Source organism: Helianthus annuus, chromosome 12 (genome assembly GCF_002127325.2).
Source record: "Helianthus annuus cultivar XRQ/B chromosome 12, HanXRQr2.0-SUNRISE, whole genome shotgun sequence".
Lineage (NCBI taxonomy): Eukaryota > Viridiplantae > Streptophyta > Magnoliopsida > Asterales > Asteraceae > Helianthus > Helianthus annuus.
The window spans coordinates 95,373,862-95,392,606 of record NC_035444.2 but is presented as its reverse complement, the minus strand read 5'-3'; the positions used below and the strand labels follow the sequence as shown (position 1 = coordinate 95,392,606).

Below are 18,745 nucleotides of genomic sequence, written 5' to 3'. Positions count from 1 at the left end.
ATATGTGTTTTTAATGTCGTCTTTCCAAAGAGTTATCAGATTACTTATCCTTGATAGGAAACTAGTCCACATTTATAAACATTGACATAAGTGTATCACTAGGGTTTATATGAATGATTTTAGGTGGTTAGTTTGTGTTTATCATTCTAAATTTCCCGTTAAATCATATGATTAGACATCTTTAGCAAGATTATAGTCACATATGCCATGTACCTATGATTGTCGTCATTGTTAGCTAAATGGATTTGAGGTTAAAGTGATATTCGTCTTCGATTGATTTCATTTATGCTTGTTAGTTTAGTTTATCATATTTTGTATGCCATATTAGTTAAATACCAACCATTCTTTTATTAATTTGTTAAACGGTAACAAAGATTTAGTATCAGGAGCTATCGTGTCCATACTTGAATCTGTTAGTTACTATGCCAAATATATGATGGGTATGCTTGCCTATTTGTATGTGGTTTAGTTATGAGATGAATATCATTTCTATAAATTTAAAATCCAACCGTGTTAAAAAACGGTATTATATATACACACACATACCGCAAGCATCATTTTGAAAAACTTGTTGCTGAGGTCGATGGTTCTTGTTGCATGGTTGTCTCGGAAGAGGTTAGCAAGGTTTATCCAATCATGACACGCAAAGGTATCAAGTTTGAGGATAGCGAGCAAGAGCTCAATGGATATCATGCCATATATACACTGAAGTACTATCGAGACGAGTGGATCCCATGTTTCAGCCGAGGAGTCAACCTTTTCTTTATCTTTATCCAAAGATAATGCAATAGGGGTAGGTTTAGGTTTCAGGTGATCAAAACCCTGAAAAGCCTACAGTGGATCTTGAAGAGTTCTGACCATGTACATATTGTAAAACAAGGTCTCGGATGTCGAGTACTCTCCGAGTAATCGCTACAAGATAGGCTACCGATGCGATTTTCTTCAACTCCGCCTAATTACTCGGAATCGATCAAATGCGGTCATCCGCAGTTAGAATCAGATCTAGTAGGTCAACTCGGGCTAAGTTTGGCTTAAAAAATAAAACATTATTCCTATATCTATCATGTTAAAAAATAATATGAATTTTTGAAATACCTTATTATCTGAACATCTATTGGATTTATTTATATTGGTATTCATGTATTTTGTTATAAATCTTCCTATACTAATAAATGAAAAAAAAAATTGACACATGTCAATCTCTGATGCCTCCTCATCTTATTTTTTAATTTCTTTTTCCTATTAAACATTAATAATATTAAACAATAGTTTAACTAAATATAATTTAGATAAGGATAATAATTTTTTTATCAAACTTTAAATTAATTTTTCCTTCCTTGTAGGAGATAAAAGTTTTTTTTCTTATAATTTTTTTTATCAAACTTGTATTTTGTCCTTCTCCGTAGGAGATAGAAGAACTTTTTTCTCTTTGTAGAACCAGAAAAAATATAATTTTTATTCTCATTTAAATTTGATATAGTTACATTATTTTTTAAATATTATTATTGTTATTATTTAACATTTAATAGGGTACAAAAATAAGAAAATAATATTAAATTACAAACTTCCGGATCTTTCTTATTTATTTATTTATTTATTTATTTATTATTTCTTTTATTTTTCTGCTTATTAATTAAAATTTTAATAAGTAAATAGTAAATCAAATTCATCATTTAAATACATATCTTGAAGCCTGTGTGCGTTAATTGATTACATTATTTTTATTTAACTCGTGCAATACACAATGTATTTTAAAGATATAACTATATTAATTATAGTATAAAATTAATTTTATGCAACTCGTGTAAAACACAGGGTTCTAGGCCGAGTATTAGGAATAAATATTAATAAACTTATGATATTTTACATATATATATAATTTCCTAAAAAGTCATTTTTTTATAATTTAACATGTCTGAGTACTCCCCACGTACTCTCTGCCTACGCCAAGTACTCTCAAATCCCCAATCGACCGACTAGAGAGCGCCTAGCGACTTTTGCAACCATGCATGTAGTATAATGGCCAAATTCGATGTCCAGAGTAACAGGGATGAAGGTTTTTATGTTAGATACAGTAACTGCGGGATGAATAGATGCGGCCATGGGTGAGACAAGGTAAAAAAAAATTGGAGGGAAAAAGAAGCAGATTATCGTAGGGAAGGGAGAAAGAGGTAGGGTTGGCTAGGATCGGATACCATGAGAGAGATGGTATTTTGGTGAAATTTACATTCCATAATACAAAGAAAAAATTACACCGTTGGTCCTTGTGGTTTCTACCAAATTTTAATGTCGGGTACTAATAGTTTTTTGTTGCAAAATCAGGTATTAATGTTCTAATTTGTTACAACATTGAGTACTAAGGCTAAATCTTGTCACAATGTTTAGTACTAAGGCCAAACCTTGTTAACTTTTTTTTTGTTAAGTCTTATTAAAATGACTAAAATGCCATTTAATATCTAGAGAGTCTATTTTTTAATTAATTATATTTGACTAAAATAATTTAAAGTTTTATTTATATTTATATATTTTCTATTTTATTTATATTTTCTATAAAATTAAATGGATTTGAAGTTTATTATTTATAAACTTTGAGTTTATATGTAATAATATGCTAGTAAAATAAACTTTTTAACTTAATCTAAATAATATTATATATAAACTCAAAGTTTATAAATAATAAACTTCAAATCCATATAATTTTATAAAAAATATATAACTAAAACAGAAAAATATAAAAAATTTAAATATAAATAAACCTTTAAATTATTTTAGTCAAATATAACTAATTAAGAATAGACTCTCTATTTATTAAATGGTATTTTAGTCATTTTATTAAGACTTAACAAAAAAAGTTAACAAGGTTTGGCTTTAGTACTCAACATTGTGACAAATTAGAAAGTTAATACCTGATTTTGCAACAAAAAACTATTAGTACCCGACATCGAAATTTGACAGAAACCATAAGGACCAACGGTGTAATTATTTCTAATATAAATGTATCAATCCCTATTTTAAAGTAATCTATTATCTATTATAATTAATTTTAAAATCCACATGTATATGCAATTAACAATGATAGTAAAACAAGAAACGGGATCAGGAGAAAACGGCCAAAAGTGTGAGAACGCATCATGGCCCAACACGTGTCACGCGACATAGAGAAGGGCGGAGGGGCTTTTTTGTCCTTTTATATTCTTTTTTTAAACGTGTGTCACATCACCTTTCTATTTTTTGGCGTTTAACAAATACACGGCGTTTTTATTGTTTTTAGATCACGATCATAGTAAATATTTTGGCGTTTTAATAAGTATGGCTTTGATTGTTGTGCCAAGTAGGATGCAGACCTATAATGTAAAAAACATCAGTAATTTTCTTGATGTTTATTTTTTTTTTCTATCAAGTGTTGTGCCATGTAGGATGCATGCCTATAATGTGAGAGACAATTATGGCGTTTTGAAAAGATAAACAAATTCAATTTTCCATATAGTGGCTTTTAATGTAATGTTACCGTCTCTTCATTCTACTGTTTTACAATTATTGTTTCGTTCAATTTCATCTATCAATTAATGTTGCTTTTTCCAGTAATACTTTGTTTGGCACTTTTTGGCGTTTTATATAGCAACAATATGCTTTGCTAGCATCCGCTCTCACAGTTTTCACACTATCAGACGTTTTGGTGTATGTAGTTTTTGGCGTTTTATACACAATTTTTTTATTAGTAGAGAATTAGATAATAAACAACAGAGAATTAGATAATAAACAATAGAAAATGAAAAAAAAATTAAAAATTCTAATCTAATTTCTCATCCAAATCTTCACTGTCATCAGTCTCTTCTACTTTAACCTTTTTGGCGTTTTGAACCTGTTTTGAATACCTTATGTAGATCCTTATTTTCCTACATAACGCCCGTCTTTAGAAGATGCTTATTTTTAGTGCCATCATGTATTATGGTTTGATATATACTTGTTAGGTGACATTTTGAAGATCAACGCCTGCTCGAATGTATTGATCCCTTCATGCCATCCATATATCCATCAAGAACAAAGTGACATGATGACATATCAGTGTCATCAGTCTCTTTTTCATGAATATTTGTCTATCTCATTCAGCAAAAGCTTATAGAGATACTCACCTCAGAGAAGAATCCATTCAGTGAAACTTCATTCAGAACGATACTCAATATAGAAGAAACGAGGTTCCCCATCTGTGGCTTTTTTAACTATTTTTTGGCGTTTTAAAGTGAATGGTTTCTAGGAAACATGGCGTTGTTTTTGGTGTGTGATCTGTTGATTGTGCAGAGACGTCTCTCTTATAGGATGTTTTTGGCGCGTAGTTTAGGCGAGATTTTATTTATAATAAATGATATTAATAATGTGGCCGTCTTTTCAGTTACTGTGTGTATTTTTACTGTTTTTGTTCAGCTTTTTATGAGTTTTTAGGGTGATAGATGTTCCATCTTCTAAGTTTGGCATTTTTAATGGTTTTAAGTAGTTTTTGGCATTTTTTTTTTCATTTTTAGCTTTTAATAATACTTCTCCAAATTACTTTATCATAGTTTGGGATTTTTTTGGCGTTTTACTGCCTTATGGCATTTCACAATCATTATGACTGTTTGGCGTTTTATTAATATAATGTTTTTTTTGTTCGTAGCTGAAAAATACATAACAAACAACAGAAAAAGAAAATTAAAAAAAAATAAAAATAGAAACAATTCATCTTCCAAATCTTCACTGTCATCAGTCTCTTTCTTCTTTGAAACATGTTCACTGGCGGTTTGAGTTTTTGTGGCCATTTAGAAAGACAAAATGACGTGAGTTTTTTGTTTGAATATGTATCTTCAAACCACTCATCAGTATCATTCGTCTCTTCATGTCATTATAATATTCATCAATAATAAAACACAAAAAATGACATAAGTCTGACACCAGCATCTTTTTGTTTATGATTTGTCCATCTCATGCAACAAAATGTTATTGAGTCACAGCACCTCAGGGAAGAATGTATTCAGCGAAACTTCACGTAGAACAATATTGAATATACAAGAAACGATCTTTGCCATTTTTGGCGTTTTACTGAGGAAATAGTGTATCTGAAAGAAACGTCGATTTTTTGGAATCTTTGATGTTTGAGTGTTTTGGCGTTTTCTAAGATGATTGGTATATAGTAAAATATGGCGTTTTTGAGTAGGTGTGTTTGATGTTTGGGGTTTTTAGCGTTTGTAAGATGAATGGTATATAGTAGAAAATATGGCGTTTCAGGTTTGCGGGGTGTGTTTTTATGTCTGAGATGTTTTGTTTATATAGGGATGTGTTTTGGCCCGTAATGGCGTTTTATTCATTAGTTTGGCGTTTTGGTAGAGAAGTGTAAAGGCCCTTTTACCCTTAATGAAGCGCGTCCACTTAATAGAATTCATGTTATTTACGAAAACGCCACCGCGCGAATCTAGTCCATAGATTGTTTTGATCGGACGATCCATAAGCGTTCTCACACTTTCCACCGTTTTCTCTAAATCCTGACCCAGTAAAACAAATGGAAAATTTGTGCCATGTTTGATTACACATGTTTTTAACTAGCTAGTAGGTATGTAACATGAGAACGGGTATGGGACTAGGGTCCGGGGACGATACGGGTACGGAGAACGGCAAAACTCAAAAATTTAAGATACGAATACGGAGAAAAAATATAAAAAATAGCTATTTATAATTTACATATACACATATAATGTTAGCTTTATACTTTTCATGTAACTAGGTTTATCACCGTCGTCGCATTGCGGCGAACTTCTTTTGTCATTACGCTTGTGTTTACATGTGTTTTGAAATCACTACCGCAATGAAACCGCCGAGAAGAATAAAAAGAAAATGTAGAAAAAACACTAAATGGCAACCGAAATTAAATCAACCAAAAAAGTTTTATGGTAATGATGTTGTTCGTATGAAACCCGTGATCAGAGATGAACAAATGGTAATAGGTACCGGTACCGAATTTCCAGAACCAAAAGCTCTTAAGTACCAATTTGTTACCGACTTTTGACGTTCTTGGTACCGGTTTGCTACCGGTTTTTACCTTCATATACCTGTACCGTAATCGGTATTTTCGGTACAAGTACCGATTCGGTATCGATGGCACCAAGCTCATCCCTACCCCTGAAACTAAAAAAAGAAATCATTAATAGTTGAAGAAAATCAACAAAAAAAATTGTACAATACCATTGTTGTTCGTACGGTACCCGTGATCAAGGATGAGCAAATGGTACCGGGTAGCGGTACCGATTTTCCTGAACTAAAAGATTTTCAATATAACTTTGGTACCGACTTTTGGCCTTTTTTGTACCAGGCTGGTGCCGGTTTTACCTTCATGTACTGATACCAAACAGGACCGTACCAGCATTCTGATAGAAGGTGGATAAATGAAAAAAAAAATGATTGCCATGTGACAAGTATTGAATGGTGTAGGTACTATTCATTAAGTTGGTTTTTTAATATATAGATAATTTTTAATTTTTAATATATAGATAATAATTTATAAACTTAAGGACCAAATGTAAACTAGTGAAAATAAAGGGGGTTAAATGTTAAAATGTACAAACTAATTTTACACTTTTATGTAAATTTTTACAAGTTTTAGAGAATAAATAGAAACTAGTGAAAGATAGAGGGGTTAAATGTCAAAATACATAAAGTTGCATAACCCTAAAGCCTAAAAACTCAGTCGCTGCCCATTGTTTTCCTCATCTTCTTCTGCTCTTCATCTTCTTCTTTCTGGAAACCCTAAAAATGAAACGAAACGTTTGGTTGCCGTTCCCCGATTTCAAGATAACGTCCCCGCGGCGTTTCCGTTCCCAAACCGTCCCAGGGATGGGTACTAGAGACTCATAGCCGTCCTCATGCTTCATAGGCTAGTAGTAACTCACTGGTATTTGTAACGCCCCTTGAAAATGCAGAAGACCCTATATGTTGATGACATTATTTTGGTCACTTCTTCAAATGCCCTTCGTCATACCTTCATGAAATTGTTAACTGCTGAATTTGCTATGAAGGATTTAGGACCTCTGAGTTACTTTTATTAATAGTTTGTGTTAGTTAACTTTTTTTAAACTATAGTATTTTTTGGTGTCTTAATTTATGTGAGTGCCGCTACCATGACGAACCGATTCTGACCGATATTTGTTATTACGGTTTTCAATCAATTTAAAATACGTGTCAATGTCCTTTTGGCATATTAAGATTTTATTTTATGGTATTTTATCTTTAAGTTGTTATAACAAGTGCCGTTATAGTAAAAAAAAACTGAATCGATAACGACTGAACTCTCGCAGGGTACTGCAGAGATATCCCACTAGTTAACTTTAAGAAATGCAATACTGCAAGTGGAGATGGCTGATCCACAAAGACAGCAACCCAACCCAAATGGTTGTAAATTCAAAACAAAAATATAGAGACATGCAAAACTAATGAGTTTGCACTCATGCACTAGTGGGTTGCAAGTCGTCAGGAAAGACTTCAGGAAAGTCTTTTATCACAGGAATGTCTGTCAGCTGCAGCCCCTCGGCCTTCTTGTCGACAACATGAGCCAGGAATGCAAGACAGCAACCCAACCCAAATGGTTGTAAATTCAAAACAAAAATATAGAGAGATGCAAAACTAATGAGTTTTGAGTTTGCACTCATGCACTAGTGGGCTGTTGATTACCAAACCATGAGGATAACGGGCGTGTGGGAATAATGGGGGTGCAACTGTTGCTTGATATCGGACGCACTCAACCTCTGCTTTAGCCATTAAACTGGGATGCGAGTTGATTAAGGATCCATGTATGATACGATCATCCTGGGATCAAATATATCATTTACAAACCTAAAAAGTCAATGTTCATGTCTGAATAAGAAAGTCAACGCTCAGTTGAAGTTAATAATTGTCGACGAAGATGAGCACATAAACAGAATTGAAGCCATAAACAAACTGCAGTTGCATTATTCAAGAAAACTTTACCCCATAACTAGTTGCAGGGATCCAAACACGATTGGGTCTACATTTCACATGATTAACCATACAAATTGAAAACCCATGTTGAATCAGTATCATACTATCATATAAGTTATAACAACCACACCACAAACAAAACAAAGGTTTCGCGCCTTTATCAATTGGCAATCATCAACTAACATCTTCCATCAGCTGGGTAACCTTTTTTCGAATATGAAAATAGTCAAATCCAAGGGTAAAGAGTATCGTCAAACATTCATCAACATAGTCTACATAAAAATAGTCCAAACAGTCGGTTGCAGCAGCTACACGAGTGCTGGGTATTGCTTTGCTTGCTGGCGGACCCGTCTCTTGTACTCCACCGTGTCCTGCGTTCATCAATCAAAACCAAGATCAACAACATTTTTCCAATTTCTAAATTCACACATTACATTACATAAATGTTAAATTGAAAGGTCGGTGCCAACCACCTTTCTGATTTAACAAAAATCACCCCTCAACTTTTCCAAACATACAAAATTCACTGCTCAAATTTCTAACTTGACAAAAATGACCATCCTACTTTCCAACTTGACAAAAAAGGCCCCCATACATTCTAACTTCTTCTTAACCCTCCAACTTTTGACATGTAACACACTCTACCCCCAAAACGTTGCTATAATGAGGTAACCCTCTTAACTTTGAAAATGTCATTTTGACCCCCTCAAGTTTCTAAAGTTTCAAGCTTACCCTAAAACTAATTTCTTAAGTTTTTATTTTTATGAACATGTCGGTATAAAATTCGAGTTCGTCTACGCTTTAGCGTAATTTTTGTCTGAAAATGAGCCAGGTCAATTATAAAATGTTTTTTTTTATGTATGCTTTGAGTTGGACTACGATTTGACGTAAATTATATTTGGAAACAAATCGGGTCAAATGTAATACGTTTTGATTCGAAGGTATAAATCTGAGTTATCATACGATTTGACGTAAATTTAGTTCGGAAACGAGTCTAGTTGATTGTAGTCTATATGTTATCATTTCACGTATGGCGTCGCCGCCGCCGCGCGGCGGGTAAAAGAACTAGTTTTAATTACGAAGAAAGACGCGTGCATACCTGGATAAAGAGATGATATCCATCAGTCTGGGCGGGATCAGCGGGATTGGGGGAATCCAGCAAGTCCTGGATGCCAACTAGAATTTGTTTAACTGTTATTGCTGGCCTCCAACCCTAAAGACAAAACATACTTAATTGCTATTTAAAAAAAGTATGTATAAGAAATTGATAAGTTTATTTAATGAAAAAGGTGGGCTGGACGTACACTATCTTCGTTAAGGATGGACAAACAAACGGTCCCAGAAGGGTAAACATTGGGGTGGAAGAAGCCTTGAGGGAATTTACACTTTGGTGGTTTGCTCGGATAATCCTCGGTGAAGTGGAGGGTAAGGGGGTAAAAACCGCCCTCCCAGTCGGTCTGCAATCACAGGCTATATACAATAAAGGCCCACAAAATCATACATTCAAAGCCCAGGAAACTATCATTTCTCAATCGTTTGCGAGTATTACATATATAACTCACGTACAACATAAAGAAATTATGCAAAGAATACAAAAACTGGAAGAACATAGATCACAAATAGGGAAAAGAGATACGTGCAGCTAGTAAAGTTTTATGTGGACCATAATAATATCAAGATATTAAATTATTAATAATAATGTTAGCTTTCATGAAAAATTGGATTAATCTGCACGCGAAGTGGAGGCAATAACACGGTAAGATTTAGGTTTTGGAGTGCTGAGTGCGTTAATCTTGTGGTCACTACAAAAAATTTTCCCATTCAGTGGAACATGTTTTAAAATGGCAGCTTTTGTGTGTGCTGTATTGTATTTTTAATGACAAATATATATATATATATATATATATATATGCTGCTTCAAAAATGAAGGTTTAATGGCACTTCACATTTAGTGCAAGTAGTGTATATACTTTTTGTTGGCACAAACGTTCATAAACCAGTAAAACATAGTACAATTTGTGATACTTCAAATATGTTAATTTATTTAAACTAGAATTTATACCCGCGCTTCGCGGCGGGATGACGTTTTTTTAAAGTTGTGCGTACGTCAAAATGTAACTTAAATTTATACCATATGTAACTAAAGCTAAACACATAAAACTAGATTACAAAAGTATTTAGAAAGTTAAATGGTTGTTAGTGTCAATGCCGAAAGTTGAGAAAACACAAAAAAAAATTATGTCGAAATGTAAATCAACTTAAGTTTATATCGGCACGTAAATAAAATAAAGACTTAAAACTCGATTAAAAAGTATTTAGAAATTTAAGGGGTTGTAAGAGTCAATGCTGAAAATTAAGGATTAAAAGTAAAAAAAAACAAAACAAAAAAAAAATTACGTCGAAACGTAAATCAACTTAAGTTTATATCGACACGTAAATAAATATAAATACGTAAAACTCGGTTAAAAAGTATTTAGAAAGTTAAGGGGCCGTAAGAGTTAATAGTTAAAGTTAAAGGTTAAAAGTAAAAAGAAAGAAAACCAAAAAAGACAAAAAAAAAAAAAAAAAGTTACTGTAGCAGTGCTACAGTGAAAGTAAGTTGTTCTTTAATATATATATATATAATTGTTTGTTTCTATTTTTTCCTCAGATCTCGCTCTTTCTTAATTCGAAAATATTCCATCTCATCCTTCTTAACCTATGCAGTTATAGCGGTCCAAAATCGAATAGCGGTCAAGGTCCGCTATATGATATATAGGTTATAGCGGTGGTATAGCGGCAATTTTTATACCATGCATAATTTATGTGTATATATATATATATATATGTCTTTGAGAAATATTAATAGTAATATCATTCCATTATCAAAAATCAAAAACCTGTTGCAAATCTAACATAACTTAAGAATTAACACAATCAAACACCTACCTGCGTTACTGTGTTGCCTCATTCTACTGTGTTACTGCTATAACTGCTATATAGGTTTCCAAATAGCGGTATTTAGCGCCGCTAATAGTGGAACCGCTAACCACTATAGCACCGCTATTGACTGTTTAGTTCTTAACATTCAATTCTTTAATTTTCACAACCCGCTCTTTATATTACAACCCTTGACGACACTAAACAAACCGGAAAATTGATTTGCCTTCACCATCTATGATTTTTAACTTCTTTTTTTCCGTGGCTCAAATCCTCTAACAAACAAACAGGAACTTTTATCTAATTATTTTTCATGGACATTGATGATTCATTTCGGTTTCCAATTGATTTTCTTCTATACAATTACGCTTCCATGTGACAAGTTATGAAAGATTAGATGTTGGGATTCCGATTCCCGACTATAACTTGCTTTTAAAATAAGCATATTAATACATTGATGCATTGGCAGTTACCGTTACAATTTACAAGATTTCATACCAATTCAGTTATGTTAATTCAACTATTCAAGAACTAAATTAAAAGAAAACAGAGAAAATGTGTATTACGTAATACGTATATATCCTTGCATGACCACTGATATGTGGAGGTAGAGATCAAAAGTTAGGAGTGAAAGGAAACCGAAACTTCAGAAAGTAAGGTTACTAGACTAAACAACAAAACTATTGTTACAAGTTTTATAAATATTAACCGTTCTTACACGTTGTTTAATTTGAGCATAATACCCAAATTGGCCCATAGGCGAAATCTTTTCGCCTAAGTCAACTGAAAGGTCCATACTTACCACCCCTAATTACAAAAGCATACTAGCTTAAACTTTAAACATCCAATCTAACCGAGTCAACTCCAGAAAGTCAGAAACAATCTAAAAATGGGACCAATGATTTTTATTTTATATAGCATAATGTTCAAAGAAATAATCGAATCATAAAAACAGAGACGATTACAGACTAATGGCAGGTAGACGAGCAACAAGTTGCGCCGCTACCCCCTTCTGAATAGCAAACCCTACCCTGCTAAACACAAAACACGCGTGTGTTGATTTGACAGGTGTGTCCCCCCTTGTTAGGCTAAGGGACCATGGGTTTGTGGCGGGTCAAGCAATAACTAAGGCAGAGGCGGCCAAAGTAGCTAAGCATGAGAAAGCTTGCATCGAGAATCAGCACGTGTTTGTCCCATTCGCTTTCGATACTTTTGGCGCTCTCGCCCCTGACGCGGTGCGGTTCCTCAAGCGGGTTCAGCAGGTGGTAAGCAGTAACACCGCGCATGTTAAGGGGCAGAATTTTGTGTTTAGAATCTAAAATAAGTCAAAGAAAAAATCAAAAATAACATACTTCTAATCCCTAAACTCCTAAAATGTTCTATCTTATAACTAGCATTCAAATATTTCAATCTTCTAGTTATAGCTCAATTTTCAACAAGCAATTTAAGTGTAAAACACAAAAACAACCTTCAAAACCTCACATAATAATTCTTTAAATTCCTAAATCAAGTCCTATTACACACCAACAACAGACTGAAACAGCACGAATGCTTTCATAATGATATTAAGACATAATAACAAGATGTGTTGAGAACTTACCCCATTCTTACCAGGGATGATACAACTCCAAATCATCAAATTAACCGTACCGCCAGGTAGAGTCTCCGGTTTCGCCACAAAACCCTAATTAACACAATTCAAATCAAACAAAACCGATCAGAAATTACACATAATCACAACTTGAAATTAAACAAATGGAAGAGAGTATAGAAGATGAACATGAGGATGATTCTTGCGCCATGCTTTGCGTTCCTCGGTGAGACGGCCGCGAGCAATTCCACCGGACATGGTGCTTAGGGTTTCCGAGAGTGTGTGTGTGAATATGCTGCAATGGGTTTTATTGTGGTGAAGAAGATGATGATGATGAAAGTCGTATTTATTCTTGGTCTTTACCTCAACCAACACCGTAGTCACTAGTAAATTAATAATGTCAAAAGATAAGCTCGAATCTCTAGGTTTATTATGATGTTAAATAAACTAGTTGGATTCTTTGCGTTTCGTGGGGGCTTTCGGTCTATGTAAGTCTAGTTCTTGTTGACATTAGGTATAGAAACCGAAAGAGATAAAAGTGTCTATCCGAACTGATATTGACGTTTTTTGAACAATATCGGTTTGGTTGGGCAAGATACAGATACTGTACGGACACTCGTTGTAGCTTGTGATAGAAAAACATATTGTATTGTTACGAATAAAACTTTTATTTAAAATTGTTTATATATTTAACATGTCCCTTGTATAATTGATGTGTCTTCCTTCTTAATTCTTTTTGTTAATGTAATTCGGTTAGAAATCGTGTATTACATTGTGTTGAATAAGGGAAATGTTAATGTTACTTGGCTGATTTGATTGCACGAAAAAAAAATTAAGGAAGCGATGATTTGATTGCAGAGAAAATTAAAGAGATAATTAGGGAATTTCAAAAGAAGCAGGTCAGGCTTTTGTTCACGAGCGCGTAATATTATTGGGTCGTGTCACCAGCATCGTCTGCGTTAATGAGCATGTATGAACTTTTGTAATTGAGTTTATCCGGATGATCTGTCTTTTGTTAGTCGTTAAAAGATTATAGCAAATTATTAGTGTATTAATAAAAATATAATAATTTTAAAATACATGTATACTATTTTCAGAAGTTAGGAGAGTAAACTGTCATTTTGGTCCATGTGGTTTGGTCACTTTTGCCACTTTAGTCTAAAACTCAAACTTTTTGCATCTGCGTCCCTGTGGTTTCAGTTTTATTGCCATTTTGGTCAAAAAAATTAAATAAGGTCATATTTGTCTTATAAAATCCTGCTATTTTGTTATTTTTCGCAGGTGCAAAATGATCATTTCTTTTTTTTATAAATAAATACCATATTTTATAAGACAAATATGACCTGATTTGCTCCTGAGGAAAATGACAAAATTGTAGGATTTTATAAAACAAATATGACCTAGTTTCATTTTTGGACCAAAATGGCAATAAAACTGAAACCATAGGGACCCAAATGCCAAAAATTTGAGTTTTGGACTAAAGTGTCAAAAGTGACCAAACCACTAGGACCAAAATGGCAGTTTACTCAAGAGCATAAATGGAATATGATATTGGTCATGTGTTAATTTCTTTCTATGATACCAAATGGGGTCTACATGTTAGATACTCAAATATAATTGGCAGTGGAAATAATATTTAATTCAGCGTGAAAACCACGCTACCACTTGCATACGTTTGATTTGATTCGGGTCGGATGCTGTGTTCCGAATCTGCCGTGTGATTTATAAGGTTTTCTGCAGGTCAAATGCTTAATTGCCAAGAAAAAGGCATTTGTCCTGGAGTTGGTAAAGGAGGGTCACTTATCAATATATATTTCTTTAATAAGGGGTTTTATATTTAATTTTTACAGGTTATTAGTTATTGTCTAGAAACCATACGAATTATAGCTTAACCATGCCATTACAGGTTATTAATTATTGTCTAGATATCAAATAAATTATAGCTTAACCATGTCAAGGTGTATATTTAAAGCTCCATGAGCCCATTGAAGACTTAAAACCAGTTGATCCGACCTGGTTAGAGTTATAGCTTCAGATGACCTAGCAAGAACCTGCAAGATCACAAGGAACCAAGCACACCGTTAGCCTCGTCACAGGGAGGGGGGCCTCTCTGTGACCAAACTCGGGCGTGAGAATAGGTATTTGTGTGGAGGGAAAAGGTGAGGGAGAGAGAGAGGAGAGTTTAAAGAAAGAAAGTAGCGATTACCCCTTTTTGGAAGTTTAAGTGTGGTATTTATAGTCTTTGGGTGTGCTGATGTGGTAAGTTAGTTAGGGGTGGACCAGTCGCTGTCATGGCAGTTATGGCCGTGGGGCCCAGTTAGTTGTGGCGTAGCAATGTATTTGGTCGTTCCATCTATGGTATGTGGTCCGACTAGGGACGTGTCCGATCTTTATATATGAGGCTCGGTCCCATGTCTAGTGGTGATACGGTCCGACCAAGGACGTATCCTCATCAAGTCCCCCTAGTTCGTAGTGTTTGTTTAGCAAAAACTTCGAACTATATGGCGAAGTGTTTGGAGGTCCGGGGTTCCCACTGTTGGTTTTTGCTGATTTCAAATTTTGAATTTGGGCGGTGACCTTGGTTGCATAACCGTCAGTCGTTTTAACTTTCCCCTTGACGTGACGCTTGATGTACGCCAGCTGTCGTGACGTGTCGTTCTCTCATTGGCCCTTTTTAAGGCGGTGTATTGCCCCTATAAAAAAGAGAAAAAAGGGGGTAACTTCCACTTTTTACCTTTTTCACTTCATCTTCTTCTTCTCTAAGGCGAAAACGACTTGTTGAACAGGTTAGTGTCTTTCATATAATGGCGAATAAAAACATTCTGTCTGGTTGTTTCAATATTCTGAACAGGAATGGCTTAGCGTGGTATGTAGATAAATATGCCATTCCTACCTCTTTACATCCCATCCTTCCCGAAAAGAACACGCCTATTTACCCTGTTCCTGAGGGGGGAAAATAGGGATTTATACTCGTATGTTCGACTACTGTAACTATCATCTACCTCTGACGAAGTTTCTGATCGATGTTCTGCTATTCCATGAGGTTCACCTTTCTCAAATGAACCCCTTCGGCCTTGCCAAGGTGTGTCATTTCGAGTTGTCCTGTCGTAGCTTGGGCTCCGACCCGGATTTGGATGTGTTCAGGGCTTTTTACAGGTTGAATCGGTCCGGCAATTGGTTTACTTTTGAAGTTAGAGATAAGAGCTCATGTTGCTACTCATGGATTACCACCAGTATAAAAGACTGGAAATATCGCTTCTTTTGGGTCGATGACCGTTGTATTCCGGCCGAGATGACATGGAGATTGAAGAGGTCGCGCCTCCCAGCCCCTCTTCCCGAAGATTTTGAATACAATACAGATCTCTATGCGACTCTGATTAAAGAGGCAGGGCGTGTACAAAAGCTTTCGGAACACATTCTCGTCATGGGACGGATCAGCACGATATGGAATCAACCGGAGTGGTACCCTACCCTTAGGTGGAACGGCAAGGGTTAGTCGTGTCTTTAACTTGATACGATGTTTCTTGAGTCTTGTCTATTTTGTTCATTTCATAAGTTTTACGCCGGATCAGACTGTAGATATTATTTATTGCTTTTTTCTTTTGGTGCAGCTATGGGCTTAAAAGAAGCGTTAAGACTGAAGTCTTTTGATTCCAAAGAACTCGATGTCCGACCCACTAGGACGCCGAAAGATGAATCGCCGTATCTCAGCGTTGTACAGGAAAATCTTTATTCGATACGGGAACCCGAGGCTCCGGGTAATTAGGGAGGTTCGGCTGGTCAAGGGGGGTCGGGTTTGGTGAATGTTGTTCCGGTTCAAGCGGTGGTGGTTGCTGGTGATGATAAAGGCAAAAATGCGAGTTTGAGTGGAAGAAAGGGTCCGACTCTAAAATTATTATAGAAGACGAAGGCATACATCTTTCTATAGAAGACGAAGGAATTCATGCTGAAGAAGGAGCAGAGGGTGATGATGATGGTGGTGAGGAACGTCCTCAGGTCAGTTTGAAAAGAAGACGTGCTACCTCTTCCAAGTCAGATCCGAATCTTAAACTGGTGAAGAGGAAGAAGTTGGATTTCCATACAATCACTTTGGATGATGACGAGGTTGATCAGACTACTGGTTTTTCTGCTGCTGGAGACTTGCTGGAGAATTTGGATGCCCACCTCCATGGTGGCCGTACGCCCAGGGATCGTCCAGTCAATATTCCATCGAGCATGTTATCTTTCGGAGGGCCAGCTACGAAAGTTGTGGAGGACGTTCATATGTCCGATCTTTTATCTTTTAAAAGGATTGAGCATTCTCCTTTGGGTAAGCCAACAACTGGGGTTGCGTCTAATGTATCAAGGCCGAGTCCACAACCATTTGATGGTGGAGCTAGTGCCTCTTCTTCTCCTTTATGGTTTAAAACTGAAGCTGCTTTCTTGTCCCGGGAGCTAGGTTCGGGTGATGCTGGGGATTTGGATTCAGCTCGAGCTTTGGAGAAGTATGTACCGGAATGGTCGTTGGTGAACAATGATAGACTCGTGGATGCTTTGTCAGCAAAGATGGCTTTGTTCCATCTTGGGACTCCGGCCGAACATGCGCATTACCGTAAAATGAGTGGCCCGGATGTAACACCTCGAAATTTTGTGTCCAATAATGTGTTGACACGTGTCATAAGTTTACACGTGGTATTAAATACTAAATAAAGGACTAAAGTTGACAAACCCTGAAAGTATGTAAATTCGAGGGTTATAAATGTCGACGAAGGGTAAATATACTGTATAGTAACCCTAAATGATGCTCGTACCTTCAAACGAATAAATCATGGATCGTACGGAGCGAAACGCGGGAGAAAGTGAGAGATTACAAGCTACAGGGGTTAATTGTGTCAACATGTTTAATTTATACCTCTGAGTGACCCTTTGACGAACCCGAGGCTTTGTAACAGTAAAATACGCTCACTAGAATATACGATATAAATTTCGCGAAGTTCCGTTTTAAAACGAGAAAGTTATGATCAAATTCGTATGAGAGGGGTTAAAAGCGTCAACAATAAAAGTTAAGGCTTTTCGGGTAATAATTAAACTAACCGGGGACTTAACAATGCGGGTAAAAGGCACGAGGCCCTTAATTGTAAATAATCGAGGGCCAAATCGCAAAGTTACCCCTTCGAAACCGAAAGGTCAGGTTAATCATTACAAAAGATTTGAAAATCTTGGAAATCAGGTCTAATGCAGGCCGCGTTAAGGTTATGGGTAATTTAATGCGGGCCGCGAGCCAGCTGCTGATTCGTTTTCTGACATTAGGATTCATGCGGCCCGCGTCCGAGTTGCTGAATCCTAATGTGGGCCGCATACGAGTCCCAGATGCAGAAACTTTGGACAGATTCAATGTTTAAGCTTATAAACGATCATTGAAGCATTTATTGAAGCATGGGCACCCTCTACATGCCCCCTAGCACTTTAGGACACCTGCTGATCATCCATGAACCCTTGTAGGTTGAGTTGTAATGATCTTGAGCTAAGTTTTTCACTATAAAAGCCAATGCATTGTGCACAATTGAAATACACCTCAAATCTGCATTCTAGTTCATCTCTGGAGCTCTAAACCATTCTTCCATCATCCTTAGTCGTGCACCAAGCTTCTGTAAGTGTGCCTACCCTTTTGTAGCTTTGTTTTTGCTTAGTTTAGCTTAAAAGTCAATCCGTCGTAATTAACGATTGACTTTGCGATAAATCACAAATGGTCCAGTGGTTTGTCGAATCAAAGATAGTTATATGTTGGTAATCATGTGGGCTTTAAACCCCTAAAAGGGCACCCTCTGATTCCCACTCTAACTAGTCCGAATGTCGAGTCAAACGTGCTTAGAAAAAGTCAACAGAAATGCTATTTTGCGATTTCTTGCATAATCGGTAATGTAGATGATATGTAACCTATTTAAACACTCATAAAACATGATAATAAGTATATTAACTAGTCTAAGCTTGTTTGATCCGACCATTTACTGTTTTGACCCGGTTCGGAGCCGAAAGTCGCAAAAGCTTTGACTTTTGCTTTGACTTCAGTTCTGACCCGTTAAAGTATGATTTAGATATGCCTTAGGACTCTCTTAGGACCAGGTTACATGATGGTATAACCCTCTGTGACCGGTTCGTTGTTTGTCCGAGTCTTTTACACATTTCCGTTAAATGCTTAAAAGTTGACCGTAACGCCCTTTTTGATTTAAAACGAGAATTTCGGACATGTGAAAGAACCATAACCTTAGTTACTGA

The 18,745-nt window shown here is 35.7% G+C and overlaps 1 protein-coding gene across 1 annotated transcript; it reads right to left on the bottom strand.

The window, feature by feature from the left end:
* Positions 1-7,942: 7,942 nt before the first annotated feature.
* LOC110895901 (SUMO-conjugating enzyme SCE1) lies at positions 7,943-12,944 on the bottom strand. Its single transcript, XM_022143286.2, has 5 exons — positions 12,680-12,944; positions 12,500-12,583; positions 9,285-9,437; positions 9,080-9,193; positions 7,943-8,351 (listed from the first exon to the last, which is right to left on the bottom strand). Exons 1-5 carry the CDS (start codon positions 12,746-12,748, stop codon positions 8,289-8,291), a joined length of 483 nt encoding a protein of 160 aa, XP_021998978.1. The 5' UTR covers positions 12,749-12,944; the 3' UTR covers positions 7,943-8,288.
* Positions 12,945-18,745: the final 5,801 nt, after the last annotated feature.